The 22,307-nt window shown below is 41.8% G+C and overlaps 1 protein-coding gene across 4 annotated transcripts in view; it reads left to right on the forward strand.

The window, feature by feature from the left end:
* The first annotated feature begins 12,255 nt into the window (after nucleotides 1–12,255).
* The window catches only part of MEIOB (meiosis specific with OB-fold), a 36,799-nt gene continuing 26,747 nt past the window's right edge, over nucleotides 12,256–22,307 (forward strand). For 2 of the 4 annotated variants that reach the window (XM_036410615.2, XM_036410618.2), the window contains exons 1-3: nucleotides 12,256–12,303; nucleotides 17,880–17,956; nucleotides 20,949–21,006. In XM_036410615.2, coding sequence (XP_036266508.1) covers nucleotides 17,888–17,956; nucleotides 20,949–21,006 — 127 coding nt within the window. In that variant the 5' untranslated portion in view covers nucleotides 12,256–12,303; nucleotides 17,880–17,887. Of the gene's footprint in view, nucleotides 12,304–15,625; nucleotides 15,714–17,877; nucleotides 17,957–20,948; nucleotides 21,071–22,307 lie in introns of those variants that run through there. The other 2 variants (XM_036410616.2, XM_036410617.2) reach the window with 2 other exon arrangements.

Consider the following 22,307-nt stretch of genomic DNA (forward strand, 5'->3'; position numbering starts at 1 on the left):
TGCACACCCCCACTGGGGATCAAGCCCTGAACCCAGCCATGTGCCCTGACCAGGAATTGAATCACGAGCTCCTGGTTCATAGGTTAATGCTCAACCAATGAGCAACACTGGCTGGACTATTTCCTTTTTATAGTTGTTCAAACTAAGACACAGAAAGGTTAAGCAACTTACCCAAGGGCACACAGCCATCCTATCTTCCAACTCAGCTAGAATGACCAGTCTACACGAAAACCTGATGAATACAGGCTTAAGACTTCCATTGTCTCCCATGCCCCTTATGCAAATAAAATCAAGTTCAAATTCTTAAAATAAAAATCACTTTGGTTTGAGAAATTATTGGGGTCCAATGGAGGGACATGACCTACAATTGTCAGAGCACTGAATTAGTAAATTATTAGTAATTTTCTTTATTAAGTATGCACTTGTATTCTTTTTTAAAAATTGTTGACACTGTTGCAGATGTCCCCGTATTTCCCACCTCCACCCAACCCCTCCTTTCCACCTTCTGCACTTAGATTCTTAAGAAGCTTTCTAACACCTCAATAATTCACACACCTACAAATCCTACACCAGAAAGTCAGCAGAGAAGATAGCAATAATGCTCTAGTAGGGGTGTCGAACTCAATCAGAGAAGGGGCCAAAATCTAAAATCCAGCCTAAATCGCGGGCCGAATGGTTTACTGAACAGTCATAAACTGTCATTGTGATGGAAACGCAGCGGAGTGCAGTGATGACAGCGCGGTGCGGGCCACATTGCAAGGCCTGGCGGGACGGATTTGGCCCTCGGGCCTTGTGTTTGACACATGTGCATCTAAAGTGTCAACATAAAAATTTAGATTAAATGTTGTCAAGTTATCTCACATTTGTTTCCTGGCAAATGTGGGTTTTTTTTCTTACTATTTAAACATTATTATTACTCATTCAATGTTCTCTTCTTACCCTTCCCAACAAATGCAGCCATTGGATGAAGAATAATTAATACCTTTGGAGTGTCCTATTTTTATTGCCACTACTCTGACCAAATAAAATAAAATGACAGGTCTTCTCATTTCACCTTATGCGTTCTTCTCATTTGAAGTACAAATAAATAGTATATTATCTCTCCAGTAGTAACAGCACATGGCCTAAATACAACTGTATATTTTGTACCAGCAATGTGATTCTGATCAACCTTTAAGGTTAAGATTTTACTTGGCAAACTCTCTTAAAGAAATTAAAAAAAATTTTTTTTGAAAGAGGCAAAATAAATAAGTGAATAAAATTCTTGCTGATCGTGCAACTAATATGGATGAAAGCAAGGTGAGCTCTCAGAGGAAAATGGTGGTAAACTTGAACAAATTACTGTGGGAATTATTAGAGGCCACTGGGAGCACCTCCCTCTTGCCTCACCCCCACCCTCACCCCCACCCCTGCATTTGTATTATCAACAAGTTTTGAATTGATTATCTTGGGGAACATTAACCATAGTAACATGTTCTGGACAAGGGTATTAGTAAAAATCTCTTTATTAATTAAAAAAGGAAAAAAATTTATATTCTTGGCCAGGCGCCTTAAATCATTTTCTATTTGCAAATGTTTGTAGCTGCATGAGGCGTACTCAGGTCCTTACATGAAGTGGCTGAAGAGAAACAAGTGTGAGCTTGCAGTAAACGTTTAAGAGAGTGGCTGCTGCGGGGGTTGGGCCACGCTAGGCTGGAAGATCTACGCTACTTTGTGGAGAGAATCTGCTGGCACCCCCCTTCCCTCCCACCTGGCCATTGTTTACATGCAGGGTGGGGAACCCTTTTTCCACCAAGAGCCATCTGGATATTTATGACATTATTCGAGTGCCATGCAAAATTATCAACTTAAAAATGAGCCTGCTATATTCGGTCAGCCATTTAATTAACTCACCCCGAGTGCCTTGGCAGAGCCAGACCAAATGATTCCTCTGGCCTTACAGTCTTCAGGCCAGACTGTCCCCACCCCTGGTTACAGGGCCTTTCTGAGCATCCTCAGGCCTCTCACTGAGGCTAGCGATGAGTAGGAGCTGGTGGGCAGGGTGATTGAGATCCTGTGTAAGGCGCGATTAACTCCTGAGGCTGTATCTTTATTATGGTGGCTGCCCTGTGGACGATGGGGTGTTGAGAAGCATCCCTGTCCTCTCTCAACAGGTGCCCAGAGCATCCATAACCCAGCTGTGACAACCAACAGTCTTTACCCATTCACTGTGCTAACTTGGTCAGCTGGAAGAGCGTGCAGGCCACCTTTGAGGGTGGATGTCAGATTTAGCAAATGAAACTCTTTTTATAGTAAAAATATGTCCCAAATATTACACGGACCATACTGGCCCTCCTGTATTTTATCTGGCAACGCGAACGGCTACAATAGCTGTTGGGGAAAGGTTGAGACTTGGGGAGAAACAGGACAGTAAAATTAGCCCTCATATGGAGCCAAAGAAGCCATTGATTTAGAAACAATCCAAGGATCAGAGGTAATTTCCAGAAGGTAGTTTAGTTCTGATCAGGCTCTGAGCTCCCGTATGCAGACTGAATGCAATGAAATGAATGTGAAGGAAGTGAATGTGACATAAGACGTGGTTCCCTTTTTCAGGAGTTCGGGAAGATAATCAATTTTAGCATTTTATAAAAACATTATTACTAATATATGTTCTTATATTTTTACACTTTTCATTAACTTGTGCACAGAAGTGAAGTGGCTTCAGTGATTTTTATTCTTGGAGTTCAGACTTTTAAAATCACAGTTACTGAAAAATAGTTTTGATTCTCTGATCATTGATGTTTCTATCTCCCTCTCCCTCTTCCTCTCCCTTCATCTCTGAAATCAATAAAAATATTTCTTAAAAAAAATAAATAATAATTTTAGCTGAAACCAGTTTGGCTCAGTGGATAGAGCATCGGCCTGTGGACTGAAGGGTCCCAGGTTTGATTCCGATCAAGGGCATGTACATTGGTTGCTGGCACATCCCCGGTGGGGGGTGTGCAAGAGGCAGCTGATTGATGAGTCTCTCTCATCGATGTTTCTAACTCTCTATCCCTCTCTCTTCTTCTCTGTAAAAAAATCAATAAAATATATTAAAAAATAATTTTATAAAGAAAAAAGAAAGAAAGTGGATTGGTCACTCTGCACTCCAGCTCTTTGGATTGAATTCCTTGGTGCTCCAGCCTTCCTCTCCAACAGCATGCCCCTCCCCCCCTCCGGCTCCCTGCAGGCTAGCCCTCTTGGCCTTTCCTCGGTCCCTTGAACATCTGCTGAGTAATGGAAGGAAGAGAAAATATTACTTTAATTTTATAGATTAACGGAAGCTCAGAGAGGTTAGACCATGCCCTTCAAATCACTCATCTGGAGGATATTGAGGAGGGATTGAAACGCAGGTCATCACAGGCAGAAATGGTTGATGGACACCCCGCCCCTGCCCCATGTCACTCTCCCCTTCTTTGATTACAGAAGCTTGAGTTGTAGCTGGTTACTCTGCCTCCTGCTTCCCTAAACCCCGGGCAATGAGACGCAGATTAAAGTTCTGCGGGAAGTCTGCAAAGGAAGGAGGCATCCCTTCTCCCCCACCTGTACCTCCCCGTTACCTGGGACCCCAACAGCACAGCTTATATCGTGAGATGGGGCCACACTCGAGGGGTGGCAGAGCAGTGAGCTGGGAAAAGTCTGAATTTGTACGTGAGAAGGCAGCAAACTCCTATCTTTTTAAAGCCTCTGTTATTTTTTTATTATTACTTTGCAGTCAAGGTCAACTTCATGTGTGTGAACTTGTGGCCTAGGGTTCTCCACTTGGAAAGTTCCCACATTTGCTTTGCTTACTGCTGTGGCCAATTTGAAACTCTTTTTTAAAAATACAATATATTTTATTGATTTTTTTACAGAGAGGAAGGGAGAGGGATAAAGAGTTAAAAACATCAATGAGAGAGAAACATCGACCAGCTGCCTTCTTCACACTCCCTACTGGGGATGTGCTCGCAACTAAGGTACATGTCCTTGACCGGAATTAAACCTGGGACCCTTGAGTTCGCAGGCCGAAGCTTTATCCACTGAGCCAAACCGGTCAGGACCAACTTGAAACTCTTAATAATATTGGAACAAGGGGCTCTGTGTTTTTATTTTGAATTGGGCCCTCAAAATTATGTAGCTGGTTCTGTTTGCAGCTGAATTCTAAATGCTATAGGTAACTCTGAAGCCCATACTTTGTCTACCTCCTGGTCAGCTATTTTCTGAGTTATCCAGTTCTAAGACCAACCCCTTGTGTCTGAAATGTAGAGGATTTCAATGGCCTTTCAGTGTCCTTTGGCCTTTTAGTTAGAAGGACCCCAAATTTCCTTTGAATGTGTGGGTTTAGGAGGTAGGTCCCAGCTGCAGCTTCAAGGCTGGGCACCTGAAGGTGGCCCAAGACAATCAAGGCTTCTCATTCCCTGGCCATCCGGATTACTCCCAGCGACCCACTCCCAGCCAGTGACAGTCAGATCCAGAACTTTTGTGTCACCTGTAGGGGAAAGGAACTTCAATAGGATGAGGAGAAGCTAAGACTTAAGGACACTCCCTGTTCAAGCCCCTGAGTTGAGCTTTGCCTCAGCCACCCTCACACTTTCTAGTTACCCAGGAACATTTATCACCACCATCACCATCTTTTTCTTTAAAGCCAGTTGAGTTGTATTTTCTGTTACTTGCAATGGCATAAGCCCTAATTAATTCATAAAATTTTCTCAAACACAGAGAATCCTTTACAATAATATCTTAATGAGCATTAAGATTCACAGGACTGTCATCTTTGCATGATTCTGATGTTTTGTTTCGTTTTCTCAGCCCCTTGAACACAGTAGAGCATATTTGGGGAAATGACCCAGATGCCTCCTAGGGCCTGGCCAGCTAAGAGTCCTCTTCATGCCTCCATATCACAGTCATAAAGAATCTGTTTAGCTATAGTGCACTTTTAGGTCTTTAAGAAGTATATCATGGGTACACTAAAAAAGAGAAATGCAACAAACAGCATACAATTTTCTATACATTTTATTAAACAGCTATTTTTTGCTATCATTGGGAGAAATAGAAAAGCTAAAAATATAATTTTCTAAAAAATGTTTAACCTCAAGTTGTCTAATTCATAGAGCTAGCATGATTCAGTCATTTTTGTATGTGTAATAAAATTGACCATTTTAACCATTTTTAGTGAATATTTCAGTGACATTATACATTCACAGTGTTTCTAAGGATCACCACTATCTATTTCCAGAACCTTTTTGGCATCCTAAACAGAATTTAATCTATTATGCTCCAATATTTTAAAATTACAACAAAGAACACTGGTACCAAGATGAATTTTCACCCAGTTGGGAAACTTCTAATCTTAATAAATTATCTCCTAAAATGCTACAATAGCAAACATTATTCATGCTAGAACTCTGAAAGCATTCACAATAAGTAGGCAAAGGATTTTCAGATATGGATGGCTTAAGGTGAGTCCTAGAATCTGAATCTATTACCTCTAGTTTCTTACTCCTTACAACATATTGTCTTGCCCAATGGGTTACCAAATTAAAAATTGTATTAAAACTTATAAATGCAAGGTATACCCTATATCAATATTGCTCACCATAAAATAAATATTTAAAAGTGAATCTGTATGGAATCACTGTTGTAAATTTTAACATCTTTTCTCTATATTTATAGTCCAAAGAACATTATTTTTTCAAAATGTTCTCAAGTTCCCCCCACTTACAAATCTAAAGAGACTAATGGAATAAATCTATCTCCTGGCAAATATTAATGAAAAGATAGGACATGAAAAGTCTTCTTTTCTATTAATCCATGGCTTGATCAGTGACTGGTATTGTGTTAAATAGTGACCACAAAACAGTCTGTTAGTTTCCAGGCATGCCATTTTTCAACAGTGCGCTGTAATTATAATGGACTTTATTGACATAATAAATAAATACGAGAGCACAGGTGGTATCCATTTCAAGATGTTTAATTGAAGAAATGAAAGATCTTGTAATATGGAGTTGACACGGAAAATTTGTCAAGCCACAATAAAATTTTTCAATACCTATGACCTTGGGGTCATTAAATGACCAGTCAAGAGGAAAAAATGTTTGTGATGTAGAAGTGACTACATGGACTTATTTTATTCTTAGTTATAATGCCAAAGGTGAGAGGGAATAGCTCTCCACCGCCACCTAGTCTAAAGCTGATTGGGGAAATCTGTACAAATACTGTCTAAAATCCTAAGCTATCATTAAATAATAAACCATGGCCTACATTTATTTTTAAGAGTACTGAAAAAAAAAAGTGAAGGCTCCTTTTGGAATTTTACTATGCAGCCATATCAGCATGTATAAACACTAAAACATGAAGAAGAAAAAAAATCAGTGATTCCCCCCCAAAAAAAACAGTAATTGAGGCTATGTTACAGATAATTCTCATACAATTAAGATATAAATATAAAAATAATATTTAATTTAGGGCAAAGCATAAATAGTTGTGCAAATTCCAAGGATCTTTTAAAAACTAAGCTGATAGCCCTGACCATTTTGGCTCAGTGGATAGAACATCGGCCTGTGGACTTAAGGGTCCCAGGTTTGATTCTGATCAAAGGCATATACCTTGGTTGTGGGCACATCCTCAGTGGGTGGTATGCAGGAGGCAGCTGATCAATGTTTCTAACACTCTGTCCGTCTCCCTTCCTCTCTGTAAAAAAAAAAAAAAAAAAAAAAAAAATCAATAAAATCAATAAAATATATTTTAAAACAATAAAAACTAAGCTGATATGGCTGGCCCTGGCTGGTGTTGTTCAGTAGTTAGAACATTGGTCTGCTCACCGAAGGGTACTCAGGTTAGGTATATAAAAGACTTGGGGAAAAAGGCATGCTTTAGAGAAATGGTGAAAAAGAGGGCTAAAATTTTATTTATTTATTTATTTATTTATTTATTTACTTACTTACTAGGGCCCCAGTGCACAAATTCGTGCACCTTGAAAGGAACTGTGGGCTGCGAGGCTGTGGTGGGCACAGAGGCAGGTCTCAGTCCATCCATCCATGTCCCTGCACCATCCCTCCCACCTTGGCCTCCTGTCTGCTGGGACCCCTGTTCCTGCCGCCACCACTCACATCCACTGCCACTGATGGTGGGGAGTGATTGAGGCCAGCGCCAATAGTGGGTATGACTGGCGCTGGTGGTGTCAGCAGGTGTGAGCAGCTGCTGGCCTTGATCGACCCTCAGGGGCAAGTCCTGTGAGGTGATTTGGGCTGGTGCTGGGCACCAGCAGCAGGTGAAAGTGGTGGCAGCAGCAGGTGTAAGTGCCAGGCAGGACTACCCCTTACCTGTTCCAACGTTTCACCCACCAAGTTCTGCTGTGCCCCCTGGTGGTCAGCGCCCGTCATAGTGACCAGTTATTTAGTTGTTCCGCTGCAGTCTATTTGCAATTAGCCTTTTATTATATAGGATTTTACTTTTTTCCCATACTCTTTAAAAAAAATCCTCCTCCCCGCCTGCCCTAACTGGTTTGGCTCAGTGGATAGAGCATCGGCCTGTGGACTCAAAGGTCCCAGGTTCGATTCCAGTCAAGGGCATGTACCTTGGTTGCAGGCACATCCTCAGTGGGGAATGTGCGGGAGGCAGCTGATCGATGATTCTCTCTCATTGATGTTTCTAACTCTCTATCCCTCTCCCTTCCTCTCTGTAAAAAATCAATAAAATATATTTTTTTAAAAAATCCTCCCCAAGAATATGTTTTGTCATTGGTTCTGGAAAGAGAAAGGGAGAGGGAGAGAAACATCAATGTGAGAGAGAAACATTGATTGGATGCCTCACGCACCCACCCTGATCAAGAATCAAACCTGCAACCTGGATATGTGCCTTGACCAGGAATCAAACCTGTGACCCTTTGGTGCATGGGTGATGCTCTAACCACTGAACCACATTGGCCAGGGTGAGGTTTAGACTTTTAAATTTAGTACAAATTCTAGAAAATAGCGACTGCCAAACAAACAAAAAAATAAATGTTACTTTAACCCAAGGGTTTGTAAACTATGGCTCAGAGCCCAAATCTGGCCCACTGACTATTTTATAAATAAAATTTTATTGGGACACAGCCATGTTCATTTGTGAAAGCATTGTCTGTGGGTGCTTTCTGCACTGTAAGGTAGTTCTGAGTCATTTCAACAGAGACCAAATGGCCCGCAAAGCCTTTCACTAGTATATATGAGCCCTTCCAGAAAAATCAATGGGCCCTGATGACAAGCAGAATTGAAGGTTCCAGACCAAGGAATGCTGTGATGGAAGCTCTGAGAAGCTTACTCTGGGCAGTAGGGGGAAGGACGAGCAGGGAGAGGTAGGCACCTCCGCAGCATGCCCCCGCAGTTGGCCGGTATAATGCCACCAGGACCTAAATGAAGTTGGTCGCAGTAGAAGTGGGGAGACGAGGGCGAATGCAAGAGAAAGTCTAGAAAAATAGAACCCGACCCCTGATTAGAGAAAAGCGGAGCAGAGGAGGATTCAGGGCCGCCTTCGAGGGTCTGGGCTTGGGTGACCAGGTGTCTGTGTATGTCTGAACCGGAAGAAGAGGAGCTGGCCTCAGTGAGCTTCGGAATTCAGTTTTAGGTACAATGGCCTTCCATATGCCTGGACTCCGTAGTGGTAGGAATTCCCGTGGGTGACAGGCAAAGAGGAGCTGGAACCTGAGAGGTCAGTGCTATGGCTAATTGCAATGTCGCTGGTAAAGATGTGTTGCAATATTTTAGAAAGTTTTTTTTTAAATTATATAAGTCTAATATAAATTGTGATGAAACATGGCCATGACAGCCCTCCAAAGAAATGGCCCTTCCTAATGTGTTTTTAAAAATATATATTTTATTGATTTTTTTACAGAGAGGAAGGGAGAGGGACAGAAAGCCAGAAACATCAATGAGAGAGAAACATCCATCAGCTGTCTCCCGTACATCCCCCACTGGGGATGTGCCCACAACCAAGGTACATGCCCTTGACTGGAATCGAGCCTGGGACCCTTCAGTCCGCAGGCTGACACTCTATCCACTGAGCCAAACCAGTCAGGGCATCCCTTCCTAATGTTTGTGTTATAGTTCTCCTCTCAGTTGCTTTGCTTGTGGAGCAAATTAATTCTTTTTTTTTAAATTTAATTTAATTTATTTTTTATTTTTTGCTTAAGATACCCAGACTTGAGAAGGGATCTGTTCTTTCCACAACTCCCCAAGTCCTGAGTCAGCAGTTTGCATGGATTCCCTCCAGAATTTTCCAGAATGTTTCTGGACAATCAGACCTTAGGTGGATCCAGAGTTCCCACTGCTTTTATTTTTTTCATGAACTCTCTCCTTTCCAATACTTCAAACTTTCCTTAATCCAGCTCCCCCACATGTCCTTTTTATCTCTTTATTTCCTCTCATTTGCTCTAAGACATGCCACTTCAAAACACCACCAAAGCTCTTAAATTGCGTTGATTAGCATATAAACCCGAACTCCACATCTAGTTCTTGCAGCCCCACTCACAGCTTACCTCACTCCTCTTCTCCAGACGTATCGATACATTTGCAAAGTCTCACACAAATATCTTTAAATGTTAGCATGCCTACAATCTGTTTAAACGTTGGCTGGTTCCTCATAGGTGGAGGAGTAGGGAGCGAGACTAATCATTGATCTATCAGTATTTCAGCTCCTGCTAGGGATATTGTAAACACAGGAGCAGCTTTAGAAACGTTATTTTGTTGTTAAATAAAAAGTGGGCTTGTAATTCATTAAAAATAATTGTCAGTTTTTCCTACGGATTAGTATGTGTGAAGTTCATTACTGTATATTTTCCCTGTCACCCCCTTTGTGACATGCTCCTGGTCTGACAGTCTGCCTGCCCCAGGGAGCTGACAGGTTCGCCTCAGACAGTTCTTTAGCCAGACGCACGGCTATTTCACTCTGACCTCTGGTCACTCACCCCTGGTTCCTACAGCAAGTGGCGAGGCGAGGCATTCCTTGTCCTTGCTTCCTTTCGTTCATATCCATCCAAAATGCATTGACTATTAAGAACAAACCAAGTTCATGGAATTGTAAATAATGAAAGAAAAGAATTCTTTACACGTTAAAGGGGTCCTTTTCTCATTGTTAATACCAACAATCCCACTGTTTTAGGGTGGTGTTTCGAAGTGGCATGTCTTATGAAAAACCTGTTGTGTCCTGGTGAGGCTGACTATGCTTGCTTGATCTTAGATAGCTTTCAGCAAAAATTAATTTACTAAAATATGGAAACAATACAAACAAAAATTTAAGATTATATACCCCAGTGAGGCTTAAATGAACAATACATGCAAACTATTGTTATACTTTCTTTTTCTTTTTTCCTTTAAAATTGATTTAAAATGCCAGTTTATTCTTTTGGAAAGATCAAGATATATATATCTATCTATATATTTAAAGATAAAGACTGGGAAATAATACGGAAATAATGTTAAAGCTTTCTCTATTAATTTGAAATGGTGGAAATGCAGGTACTTTATTTTGCTTTCCATTATTACTTGGGAAATGAAAAAAATAAAAAAAAGAGAAAAATAAAAATTTTGTTTTGATAATAATATAAAACTTACCTCTAATGTTGTATTTTTCTTTTGTAATATATGGTTATTTTTTTCATTTAAAGAGAAAATTATTTTTTTCTTTTAAATGGAAAAACTCATTTATTTTTATTTATTATTTTTAGATTAAGTATAGTTGGTATACAATATTACATTAGTTTCAGATGTACAATATAATGACTCGCCATTTATATACCTTACAACATGATCAACACAGTAAGTCTAGTAATCATGTCACCCTGTGAACTAATCACAATATCATTGACTATATTCCTCTTCACCCTTTTCACTCATCCCCAGCCCCTCCTATCTGGCAACCATCAGTTCGATTTCTATGAATGTTTTTGTTTTGTTTTGTTTATTCATTTGTTTTCTTTTCTTTTCTTTTTTTAGATTCCATGTATAAGTGAAATCATATGGCATTTATCTTTCTCTGTCTGCCTTATTTCACTTAGCATAATACCCTCTAGGTCCTTCCATTATATATATATATATATAATCTTCTTTATCCATTCATCTATCAATGGACTCCTAGGTTGCTCCCATACTTGACTATTATAAATGGTGCTGCAATGAACATAGGGGTGCATATATCTTTTCAAAGTAGGGTTTTGGTCTTCTTCAAATAAATACCCAGAAATGCTGTGTTATTTGGCACCTCTATTGTTTCTTGAGGAACTGCCACACTGTTTTCCATAGTGGCTACACAAATTTTAAGTTCCACCGAGAGTGCACAAGTGTTGTTTTTCTCCATAACTTTGCCAACACTTTATTTTCACTATAGAGAAAAAGGACAGATTTTTGCTTTAGTGCAGGAGGCTCTTTATTATTGCTGCAGAAAACAAAAGCCTGGCTGAGTTGATGTTTTACATTCTCCTTTTCTGAAATCTACACGATGTTTCTTGCTGGGTTTTTGTATACTTAAACACTGTCAAGCTGTGAAAGAAAACGACTGGGGGTGTGCTTTGTGTGAAAGGTGAGCAATGACATATCTGTAAGTTCCAAAAAATAATAATATCTCAAAAAATAATAATTCAGAGAGATCCCTGCTACACTTTTCCCCATCGGAACATTTTGTGAGACCACAACTAGGTTACTGAGATGACACAGCTCACTGTCTTATCCAGATTTCCCGAGTTTCACCTGCACTCGTGTGTGTGTGTGTGTGTGTGTGTGTGTGTGTGTATACTTTTCTGCAGCAATGTCCTCTGCACGTCTGGCATGTTTCTTCAGAAGGGACCCCTAGCACCTCACTGTGCCACTGGCTCTCAGGGCCGTGCTGCTTTTTAGTCTGAGGGACATCCTCTGGAAAGAAAGAAACGGAAACCACGCGCGCCCTAGTCTCCCCGTCTCCCCTCTCGGCACTGGGACTGGAGAGAGACCTCAGAGGGCCCTCCCGGGACGTGAGGGAACGGGACGGGGTAGGGGGCGGGGCCGCACCTAGGGGCGGGGCCAGCGGGAGCCTGGGCGTGGGAGGGGCCAGATACCTGTGAGTAGGGCGGGGTCTGGGCGTGGGCGGGGCCAGAGACCTGTGGGCGGGGCGGGGCCAGCGCTAACGGTCGCTGGCGGTCCCACCTCAGCGGAGGCGGCGCGAGGAGCGCGCGGGCGGAGCTGCTGTGGAGAAGCCGCGCGGCGGCGGGCGGGGCTGTGAGCGGCGGGCGGCGGGCGGCGTTCAGGGAGCGGCCGGGCTCTGGAGCGCTGCCAGGGGCGGCGGGCGCGGGCTGCTGAGGTGAAGCCTGGTCCCTGGCGGCGGCGGGCGGCGGGCTGTCGGCAGGTCCAGAGGGCTGGGCAGGGTGGTCGCGAAGGCGAGGCCCCGCACTGCCGCCAGCCGGCGATGGCGGGTGTGGGACACGGCGTCTGGGAAGGAGACTTACCGAGTCTCCCACAGCCGGAGCCCGAGAGGCAGTGTCACCTCGAATACGCGTGTCCTGTGGGACCGGGTGGGACCGAGTGGACCGGGTGGGACCGGGAGATGGGACCGGGTAGGACCGGGAGGAACCGGGTGGGACCGGGTGGGACCGAATGGACCGGGCGGGACCGGGAGGAACCGGGTGGGACCGGGAGGAACCGGGTGGGACCGGGTGGGACCGGGTGGAACGCGTCGGGGCGCGGAGAACGCCTGGCTGTCCTCCTGCAGCACTGAGCACGTTCCACACGGACTCCGGAGGCCGCGGGCGCTCACGTTGGGGTTCCTTCTCGGGGTCGGACGTTCTCGGGTCTGACGGGTCTGACGGGTCTGACGGGACGCGTGTCCCCGGTGAGAGGACCCGCCGAGCAGTCCCACGGCCCTGAAATCCCGCTCCGATCCCGGCCCGCCCGCCCTCACTGCCCCCCCGGCCCCCGCCCCCGTCACCCCGCTCTTGTGCCGGTTCCACGGTTGTGCCTTTCCCGGGCTGTCACAGAGTTGGAATCACCAGGATACATTTTCAAACACGGACCGAACGCACAGGGAGTGTCGAACGTCACCAGGGGTTTTAAAGGGACTGCAGTTTATTATTATTATTATTATTATTATTATTATTATTATTATTATTTTGGTTTTTTTGGGGGCGGGACTGCAGTTTAGCTCCCCAGAGGTGCTGGGCACTGGACTGATCTATGAGGAGCGATCGTGTGAGGAGGGCCGTTAGGAAATGGTGTTAGAATGCAAGTCACGCAGTTTTCTTTTCCTGGTGAAGCGGTGTTTAGTTATAAGATTGGAACCTGCCCGGGAAGGTAACTGACCGTTGGCCTGTCTCCACGCCGCGGAGTTCCCCGGGTTGATGGCCAGCGGCCGGCTTTCTCAGGGCCGCACCGGAGTGCCTGGAAGTCAGCTAGGAAAGTATCTGAATTGGGCTTACAGAGGTCGTTGAAACTGTTCCCCTCTAGGAGAGAAATTTCCCATTTTACCAAAATTTGTCACAAAATCTGTGGTTTGTGGTGAAAGGGGGAGATTTTTTTAAAAACATATATTTTATTGATTTTTTACAGAGAGGAGGGGACAGAGATAGAGAGCTAGAAACATCGATGAGAGAGAAACATTGACCAGCCGCCTCCTGCACACTCCCTACCAGGGATGTGTCCACAATCAATGTATTATACATGCCCTTGACCGGAATTGAACCCGGGACCTTTCAGTCCGCAGACCGACGCTCTACCGCTGAGCCAAACTGGTTTCAGCGAAAGGGGGAGATTTCTATGTAGAGATGACCATATAGAGAGGACTTCTGGGCAGTAGACTAACTCCCCCCAAGTCTAGAGAACAAAGTAGGAAGTTATAGGAACATCATCACTGAGCTCCTCTGAAGCTCCACTTGTTCCCATTATTTAAATATGTGTTGTGAGTGTAAGATTAGCTGCTAAATAAAATTCTATCCAAAAAGCAAATTATAGCCCTGAGCAGGTTAGCTCAGTGGATAGAGCGTCGGTCTGCAGACTGAAAGGTCCCAGGTTCGATGCTGGTAAAGGGCATGTACCTTGGTTGTGGGCATGTCCCCAGTAGGAGGTGTCTGGGAGGCAGCTGATCAATGTTTCTCTCTCATCGATGTTTCTCTCCCTCTCTCTTCCTCTCTGTAAAAAAATCAATAAAATATATTTAAAAAATAAAATAAAAAGCACATTATAGCAATATTATTCTCAAATTACAAATCAGATTAACTTAGGGCTAATTAATTTAGTCAACAACTATGCATGATGCAATACACTAGGCACTGCAGGACATAATAGGAGACCACATAAGGCTCAGCTCTGTCACCCTGGAGCCAGCCTTCTAATGAGGAGAAAAGACAGTACACAAGCAACAACTAGGAATTAGGAATACTAAGAGGAGAAATAGAGGCTGGGAGCTACTTTAGGTAGATAGTGGGAAAGGCTTCTCTTTGAGACGCAAAGAATGCTGAGGAGCTTGCCTTGAGAAGACCTGAAGGTGGGTGTGGGAGGGCGCTCAAGGGAGAGGGAACCACATATGCCAAGGCCCCAAGTCCTATTTGAGGAAAGGAGAGCAGCCAGGATGACTGGAGAGAAAAGAAATGAAGACATGGGCAGAGGGCAGATCAGCTGGACATTACAAGGCTATAGTAAAGAGTTTGGATTTAATTCAATGTGCAATTGGGAAGAGTTTTAAGCAAGGGAGAGACTAAGTTTTTAAATTCTCTGTCATGTGGAGAAGAGATGGAGGAGGCAAAAGTAGAAGCAGAGAGCAGTAGGACAGGGAAATGGGGTGAAGCAATCAGGTTGAAGAGATCATAGGAAGAATTAGCAGGACTTGGTGAGGATTGTCTTGTATCTGGGCAGTCAGGAAAGGAAGTGTCGACTATGACAGAGTAGATGGTGATGGAATTTTCTGATGGCAGAGTCAGGTAGCTCAGGCACCAGCACAGTACCTGACACAGTTCTTCATGGATAATTGTTGCATTGGCTGGAATGGAAAACATAAACATACACCCCTCCCTGGCCCTGGAAAAAGTCAGCGAAGTTTATGACAAGTGCCCTCTCCACCTCTCTGCTCACTCCTCCTCCTCCTGCGGCCCAGGCCTCAAACTGACTTAACTCTGGCCTGCTCAGAGTTTAAGACCATGGTCTCAAACAGGAAAGTTTCGGTTGGTGGGCTTTGTCTTAAGTGTCTGACTGACAGCCTCAGCTCATCTGTGAGAGACTTCTCAGAGCCAGTAGCAAACAGTGTCTCTTCCTTCTGTGGGCCCAGACTCCCCTTATCCTGTGCCAGAACCTCAGTGGGCGTTAGGACTAAGCAAAGAAAGCTCCGAGGGGAAGCACAAGGGCTCTAGCCCTGCCACACCTTCATGAAACCTAAAATAAGGGACCAGGAAGGTCCTGGGAGGAACGGCCAGGTCAGCTTGGGTTTTGGGCTAGACAGGAGGTTTAAGTGGAAGGAGGGCGAAGAGCTCAAGGAGACCTGGGGGTGGCAATGTCAGAGATCATCATGGTGTATCTAGTGTCTAGTGTAGGGCCAGCCTCATAATAGGCATGCCAAAACTATTACCTGTGACACTGCCACAATGTTACTTTACCTGGACTATTTCTAATGCCACCTTCTCTTTCCCCCCACCCTTGCCAAGGATCTGAATCAGTGGCCTTGAGACTGTACACATCTGGTCCCACTTCTGGCTCTCAGTTTTCATTGATCCTTTCTGAGCCTCCCGGGTAGGAGAACAGCCCCAGTCCTGCTCTGTCCTGATTCAGGGCCTGATAATACCAGACACTCAACCCACACGTGTTGAGTGTATAAAATAGGCATCAACCAGGTGATTGCAATACTATAGGTGAAGAATGACTGAGTCTTGGAGATGGAGAAAAGGAGACGTTTAAAATAGATCTGGAAAGCAGAAGGGACAGTAGTTGCTGATGAATGGTATAATCTCTGGGTTACCATAGCAAGCTCTTTGTTTCATGTTATCTTTGTGTTTATCAAAATGTCCAGATAAAGAATCAAGTTGTCTATTTTTTTTTTTTTTTGAGGGAGGGAGGAGGGACAGACACTAAAGTAGTATCACCATATATTTTGAATAATTGTAGAAATTAGAGGAACTTCAAAGAGTTCATATGGTATCACATAAGTCAATGATCAAACCACTAAGAGACAATAAGGGGTAAAAATTTGGAGAACTCATTTAGTATGTATGTGGATAGTATTTTTTTTTTAAACATAATCCAGGTATTGAATAGTTCAACCTCTCCAACTTCAAATGTCTTGCACTTCACAGACTCTCAGTAATGTTTGTTGAGTAGATGGATGAATGAATGAATCTGTCAAGGTTTGGCAAGTATTTCAGAGACTGAAATTGCATAGTGAGCCAGATCAGACCACACCAAAGAATGAGTAGGAAATTTAACACTGCTTAATATCCCAGTTGTTTTTGCTGGCACCAAAAGGTCTTGAATACAAAATTATTACATTGGATAAGAACAAAAAGCAGTGTTCTTACCTGTTGAGAGTCTGTGAACTTCTAGATACATTATGTCCATTACTTCTCAGACTAACCTTGTGGGGCAGATATAACCCACATTTTATGGATGAGGAAATTAAAACTCAGTAGTGGCAAAACACTTGACTACAAACTAGTGGCACTAGAATTCAAAATCATATTTGACTAATGTCACAGGCTCCCTGAAGCTCATGTTATGGGCATAACCTGTGGGTGAGAACATTCACAGTTAAAGTGAAACCTGTGGTTGAGAACATTCACAGTTAAAGATGCCATGTATTATGAAGTGAAGTTGAGTAAATCTGCTAATTTGGTGTAGTTGACAATTTTACTACAGTAAAATCCATTATAGTAATAACACCAAGGAAAAGCCATCATTTCATTTATTTGATATTTATTGAGTGCCTTTTATGTGCAACATAGCATTGAATTACACACATAATTCATAAATGTTAGACGCCGCATTGCCCTCATGGAGCTTACCATCTAGAGGTGAGGTTAAAGTCACTGCCCACGACCACACAATATAGTGTAATCAAATGCATGATTTGAGGTATTTACAATATATTTTTTAAAGGTGGGCTTTATGCTAATATTTAAATCCATAAATGTCCCATTGAATCATCTCTTATCTGAAACTCTACATTTCAGAGTGCTCAAAAATTGTATATTATACACATTTCCAGTGTAAAAAAAACTGAAGCCTAACCTATACATTCAAAATTCTAGAAGGACAGTTTAGAACATGTTGTTGTTGTTTTTTAATATATTTTATTGATTTTTTTACAGAGAGGAGGAGAGAGGGATAGAGAGCTAGAAACGTCGATGAGAGAGAAACATCGACTAGCTGCCTCTTGTACACCCCCCCCCCCCACTGGGGATGTGCCTGCAACCAATGTACATGCCCTTGCCCGGAATCGAACCCGGGACCTTTCAGTCCGCAGACCGACGCTCTACCACTGAGCCAAACCGGTTTCAGCTGTTTTTGTTTTTTAATATATTTTATTGATTTTTCACAGAGAGGAAGAGAGAGGGATAGAGAGTTAGAAACATCAATGAGAGAGAATCATTGATCAGCTGCCTCCTGCACACCTCCTACTGGGGATGTGCCCGCAACCAAGGTACAAACCCTTGCCCGGAATCGAACCTGATACCTTTCAGTCCCCAAGCCGACGTTCTATCCACTGAGCCAAACTGGTCCCAGCTGGAACATGTTTTTACAGGTTGAATCTGTATTAACTTTCATTTCACTGTTGTAATAAAATCTTTTCTCTAAGAATGAGTAAACTATCCACTGCTTTTCTAAATACTTTTTTAATCTTGGAATTGTTTATAGTTTATTTCATTTAACTTATGCACTTAAATTATGTCTTCTAAAATGCAGATAAAAGAATGGAAAACTTCTTTGCACTGAAGAACTTCACTGCACTCTCAGATCTGCATCCAAATATGGCTAATCTGGTAGGCTTCAATGATATAGTGGTTTGATTGTTCTATAATGAAATTTTCTGTGGTAATATATTGATTCTTTTTTTTTTTTTTAATATATTTTATTGATTTTTGTACAGAGAAGAAGGGAGAGAGATAGAGAGTTAGAAACATCAATGAGAGAGAGTCATCGATCAGCTGCCTCTTGCACACCCCCCACTGGGGATATGCCCGCAACCGAAGTACATACCTTTGACTGGAATCGAACCCGGGGCCCTTCAGTCCTCAAGCCGAGGCTCTATCCATTGAGCCAAACCGGTCCCGGCATGATTCTTTTGACACATGCTTGTATATTAGACAAGTACATATATTCATTGCATTTGTATAACTGTTTTACATTAAATACCCCTAAATTTTTTGTTTTTATGCCATCTAAATGAAAATTAGTATCTTTTGTCTATAGAGTAAGAGATTATATATAAAAGTTGTGAATGTTCAAAATGATCTGATGTTTATTTTTTTAAAATATATTTTATTGATTTTTTTTCAGAGAGAAAGGGAGAGAGATAGAGAGCTAGAAACATCGATGAGAGAGAAACATCGACCAGCTGCCTCTTGCACACCCCCTACCGGGGATGTGCCCGCAAGCAATGTACATGCCCTTGACTGGAATCGAACCTGGGACCTTTCAGTCCGCAGGCCAATCCTCTATCCACTGAGCCAAACCGGTTTCGGCGTGATGTTTATTTTAATTATTTAATAACTACTCAAATTTAGTATTGTACAATTAAAACATTTTTTGTTCAGCCCTAACTGGTTTGGCTCAGAGGATAAAGTGTAGGCCTGCAAACTGAAGGGTCCAGGTTAGATTCTGGTCAGAGCATGTACCTTGGTTGCAGGCACAACCCCCAGTAGAGGGTGTGCAAGAGGCAGCTGATCAATGTTTTGCTCTCATTGATATTTCTAACTCTCTATCCTTCTCCCTTCCTCTCTGTAAAAAAATCAATAAAATACATTTAAAAAATTTTTTTGTTCAGCACTATCTCTTCTCTAATCAAATTATCCAAGTTATAGACTTAAATATTGCCATTATGCTGTTTTTATGACATAAAGATACACAACAGGTGTATTTCTGAAATGAAAATTCATTTTTTTGAGGGAAGGGTTATAGGGGAATTCAATAATTTCAAATATAACAAGACTCTTATTTAAAGGAAAGCTAGGTAGAATCATTTTATAAGGTGAATTTATTGTAAAGCAATTATCATAGTCCCTTACCTTTCTTGCTCCTGAGCAGTCTGCTATTTACATTTGGTATTTGCAAATCTGATTTCTTAAAATGGGATAAATTTATATGTAACTTTAATAGTTTGCAATTCAAAGTTTATTAATGTTAAAAAAATAATTATTGCTGTTATAGTTTTTTTTTGAATGGTAAACTATTTGCTAAATGCCTCATCAGTTAGAAAGTTTTACTCAGTATTTCCATTAGTTGTGTTTTTCCAATAGAATTCAGTGAGATCTGAAAGCATATGGAATTTAAGAAATAATAGCAGTGTATATAAATGTAATAAGACTAACTAATTGCTCAGCTAGGATATGGCAGTCTTGAATGTATTTTATTTATTTGTTTGTTTGTTTGTTTATTTATATTGATTTCGGAGAGGGAGGGAAAGGAAGAGAGAGAAACATCAATGATAAGAGAGAATAATTGGTTGGCTGCCTTTTGTATGTCCCACACTGGGGACCGAGCCTGCAACCCCTGTATGTGTCCTGACTGGGCATCAAACCATGACCTCCTAGGACACTCAACCACTGAGCCATGCTAGCCAGGCTTGAATGTATTTAAATGTAACAGATTATTATAAGGTTAAAATTAGTTGCTAGATTAATAACATAAATTTAGGTTTATAATTTCAGAAAAAGCTAATTGTTTTTATTTCTCAAAGCACTTTTTAAAAAAATAATAATTTTTTTTATTGATTTCAGAGAGGAAGGGAGAGGGAGAGAGAAATAGAAACATCAATAATGAGAGAGAATCCTTGATTGGCTGCCTCCTGCACGCCCCCACTGGGGATCGAGCCCCATAACCCGGGCATGTGCCCTTGACCAGAATCAAACCTGGGATCCTTTAGTCTTCAGGTCAATACTCTGTCCATTGAGCCAAACTGGCTAGGGCTTAAAGCACTTTTCAATATTTAATTTTTCTTTGGTAGTCACTAAAGAGAACACTAAAAAGGTTAAAGAGATGTTAATATCTTTAAGGTTTAAGATCTAGGACTTTAGAGCTTAGATTTATTTATTTATTTATTATTATTTTAAAATATATTTTATTGATTTTGTACAGAGAGGAAAGGAGAGAGATAGTTAGAAACATCAATGAGAGAGAGTCATCGATCAGCTGCCTCTTGCACACCCCCTACTGGGGATGTGCCCACAACCGAGGCACATGCCCTTGACTGGAATCGAACCTGGGACCTTTCAGTCCCCAAGCCGACGCTCTATCCACTGAGCCAAACCGGTTTCGGCAGAGCTTAGATTTATTAGCAGCAATATACTACAAGTTCTGTTGAAATCTAATTTATATTACTGTTCAGCATGTTTGGATTAAGAAGCTAAGCAATTTTATGTGGATTGTTAGAAAACTCTAAATAAAAGAAAGCTTTGAAGTCCTTGGCAAATTAAATTGCATCTTACATGTGCTTTGAATTAATTCAGTAAGGATTGATAGCATAGGGTAGTTACTGTACTCTACCTAGTGACTGAAAATAAAGTAGAAACATGCTAAGTATTAAATGATTATATTTGTAATAGTAGTTAACTATGTTATTGCTTTGTAGTACTCCTTGTAGAATTGAACACTTATGAACTTATTTTAGAAGTTTGTCTGGAATAAATACATTTCAGTGGTTGCTAGTAAAAAAATGTTTGTTAGAGTCAGTAAAATATAACAAGTCCATGAAATTAAATTTACCGTCTACATCTGTGTTTAATATTTGTTTTCTTTAACCTTTTTGTTTTTCAGAAAATAATCGGTATAGTTATTGGGAAAACAGATGTCAAAGGCTTTCCAGACAGAAAAAGCTGAGTTCTGCTTAACAGTTTACTTCATTTTTCATCAATTTTGGCTTATGATTATAACAAAATGTATTTAGTGATTAAATTTCTCATGCCTGTTTAACTCCTTAAGAGCAATGGCCATATTCTCTATTTGTATGGTAAAGTACTCAGTTGAAGGCTATGTGTGTGAGGACATTAAAATAACTTAAAATATTTTTATTGATTCCTGAAAGGAAGGGAGAGGGAGAGAGAAACATCAATGATGAGAGTGAATCATTGATCAGCTGCCTCCTGTATGCCCCACCGTAGGGATCAAACCCACACCTGTCATGAGCCCTGACCGGGAATTGAACTGTGACCTGATTCATAGGTCAATGCTCAACCATTGAACCATGCTGGCCAAGCTAAAACCATTTTTAATGATTTTGATCCTAGTACCCCTGCGCACGAATCCGTGCACCAGTAGCTCTCTGCGGGGCCTGGCTGCTCCTTGCCCACTGCCCAGAGGCTCTCTGTGGCCCAGAGGCTCATCTGCGGCTGGCGCAGAACACTCGCCTCATCACCGTGGTGACCAAGCATTCTGTCAGGTTGCTCATGCTGCCCAGGGCCTGGGGAACTCCTGCGGGGCTGAGAGGACTGGGCGCCGTCATCTTTGTGATAGAGTGATGGTTAATTTGCTTATTGCCCTTTTATTAGATAGATTTCTCAAACACATATTTGAAAGCTTAGAGATACAATGCCCAAATAGCTAGTTTAGATGATCAACTTACTAATGTGTATCATGTGTATTTATTGAGTACCTCTATTGTGTTAAGCGCTGCATAAAGGTAACAGAGGGCAATTGTAGTCTCATATTCTCTTCAGATACCATAGTGTCTGAGAGTCTGGACTTACAGCTAGATTTACTGAGCGCACTTAGTTATTGAGTGATCTGAAATGTGTCCTATATTCAGCTGTGAAATCGAGATAGAGCTGGTATGAGAATTAAATGTAAGGGTGTGTGACCCACAGTAACTATCACTTTCAGCCTAAGAGATACAAGTACACAGGCAAATCTCAAATAAGACACAAAGTGATAAGAAAGAAGATTTTGGAGCAGGGATATGTCATGATAGAGTAGTGTTGAAGGAGAAAAGTATGGCAGCAGTAGCTACATATTTACTCCAACAACCAGATAATTCAGTGAAAAATACTCATCTTTCATTTAGTTAATTTTAGCTTTAGTGGTCCTTATTGAGTTGCTTGAACTGTGTAAGAGTGTTAGGTATATGGAAACATAATCCAAGATTAAAATTGGATTTTTAAAACAACTCACCTTTTTATT

This window comes from Pipistrellus kuhlii, unplaced genomic scaffold (assembly GCF_014108245.1).
Source record: "Pipistrellus kuhlii isolate mPipKuh1 unplaced genomic scaffold, mPipKuh1.p scaffold_m20_p_4, whole genome shotgun sequence".
NCBI lineage: Eukaryota > Metazoa > Chordata > Mammalia > Chiroptera > Vespertilionidae > Pipistrellus > Pipistrellus kuhlii.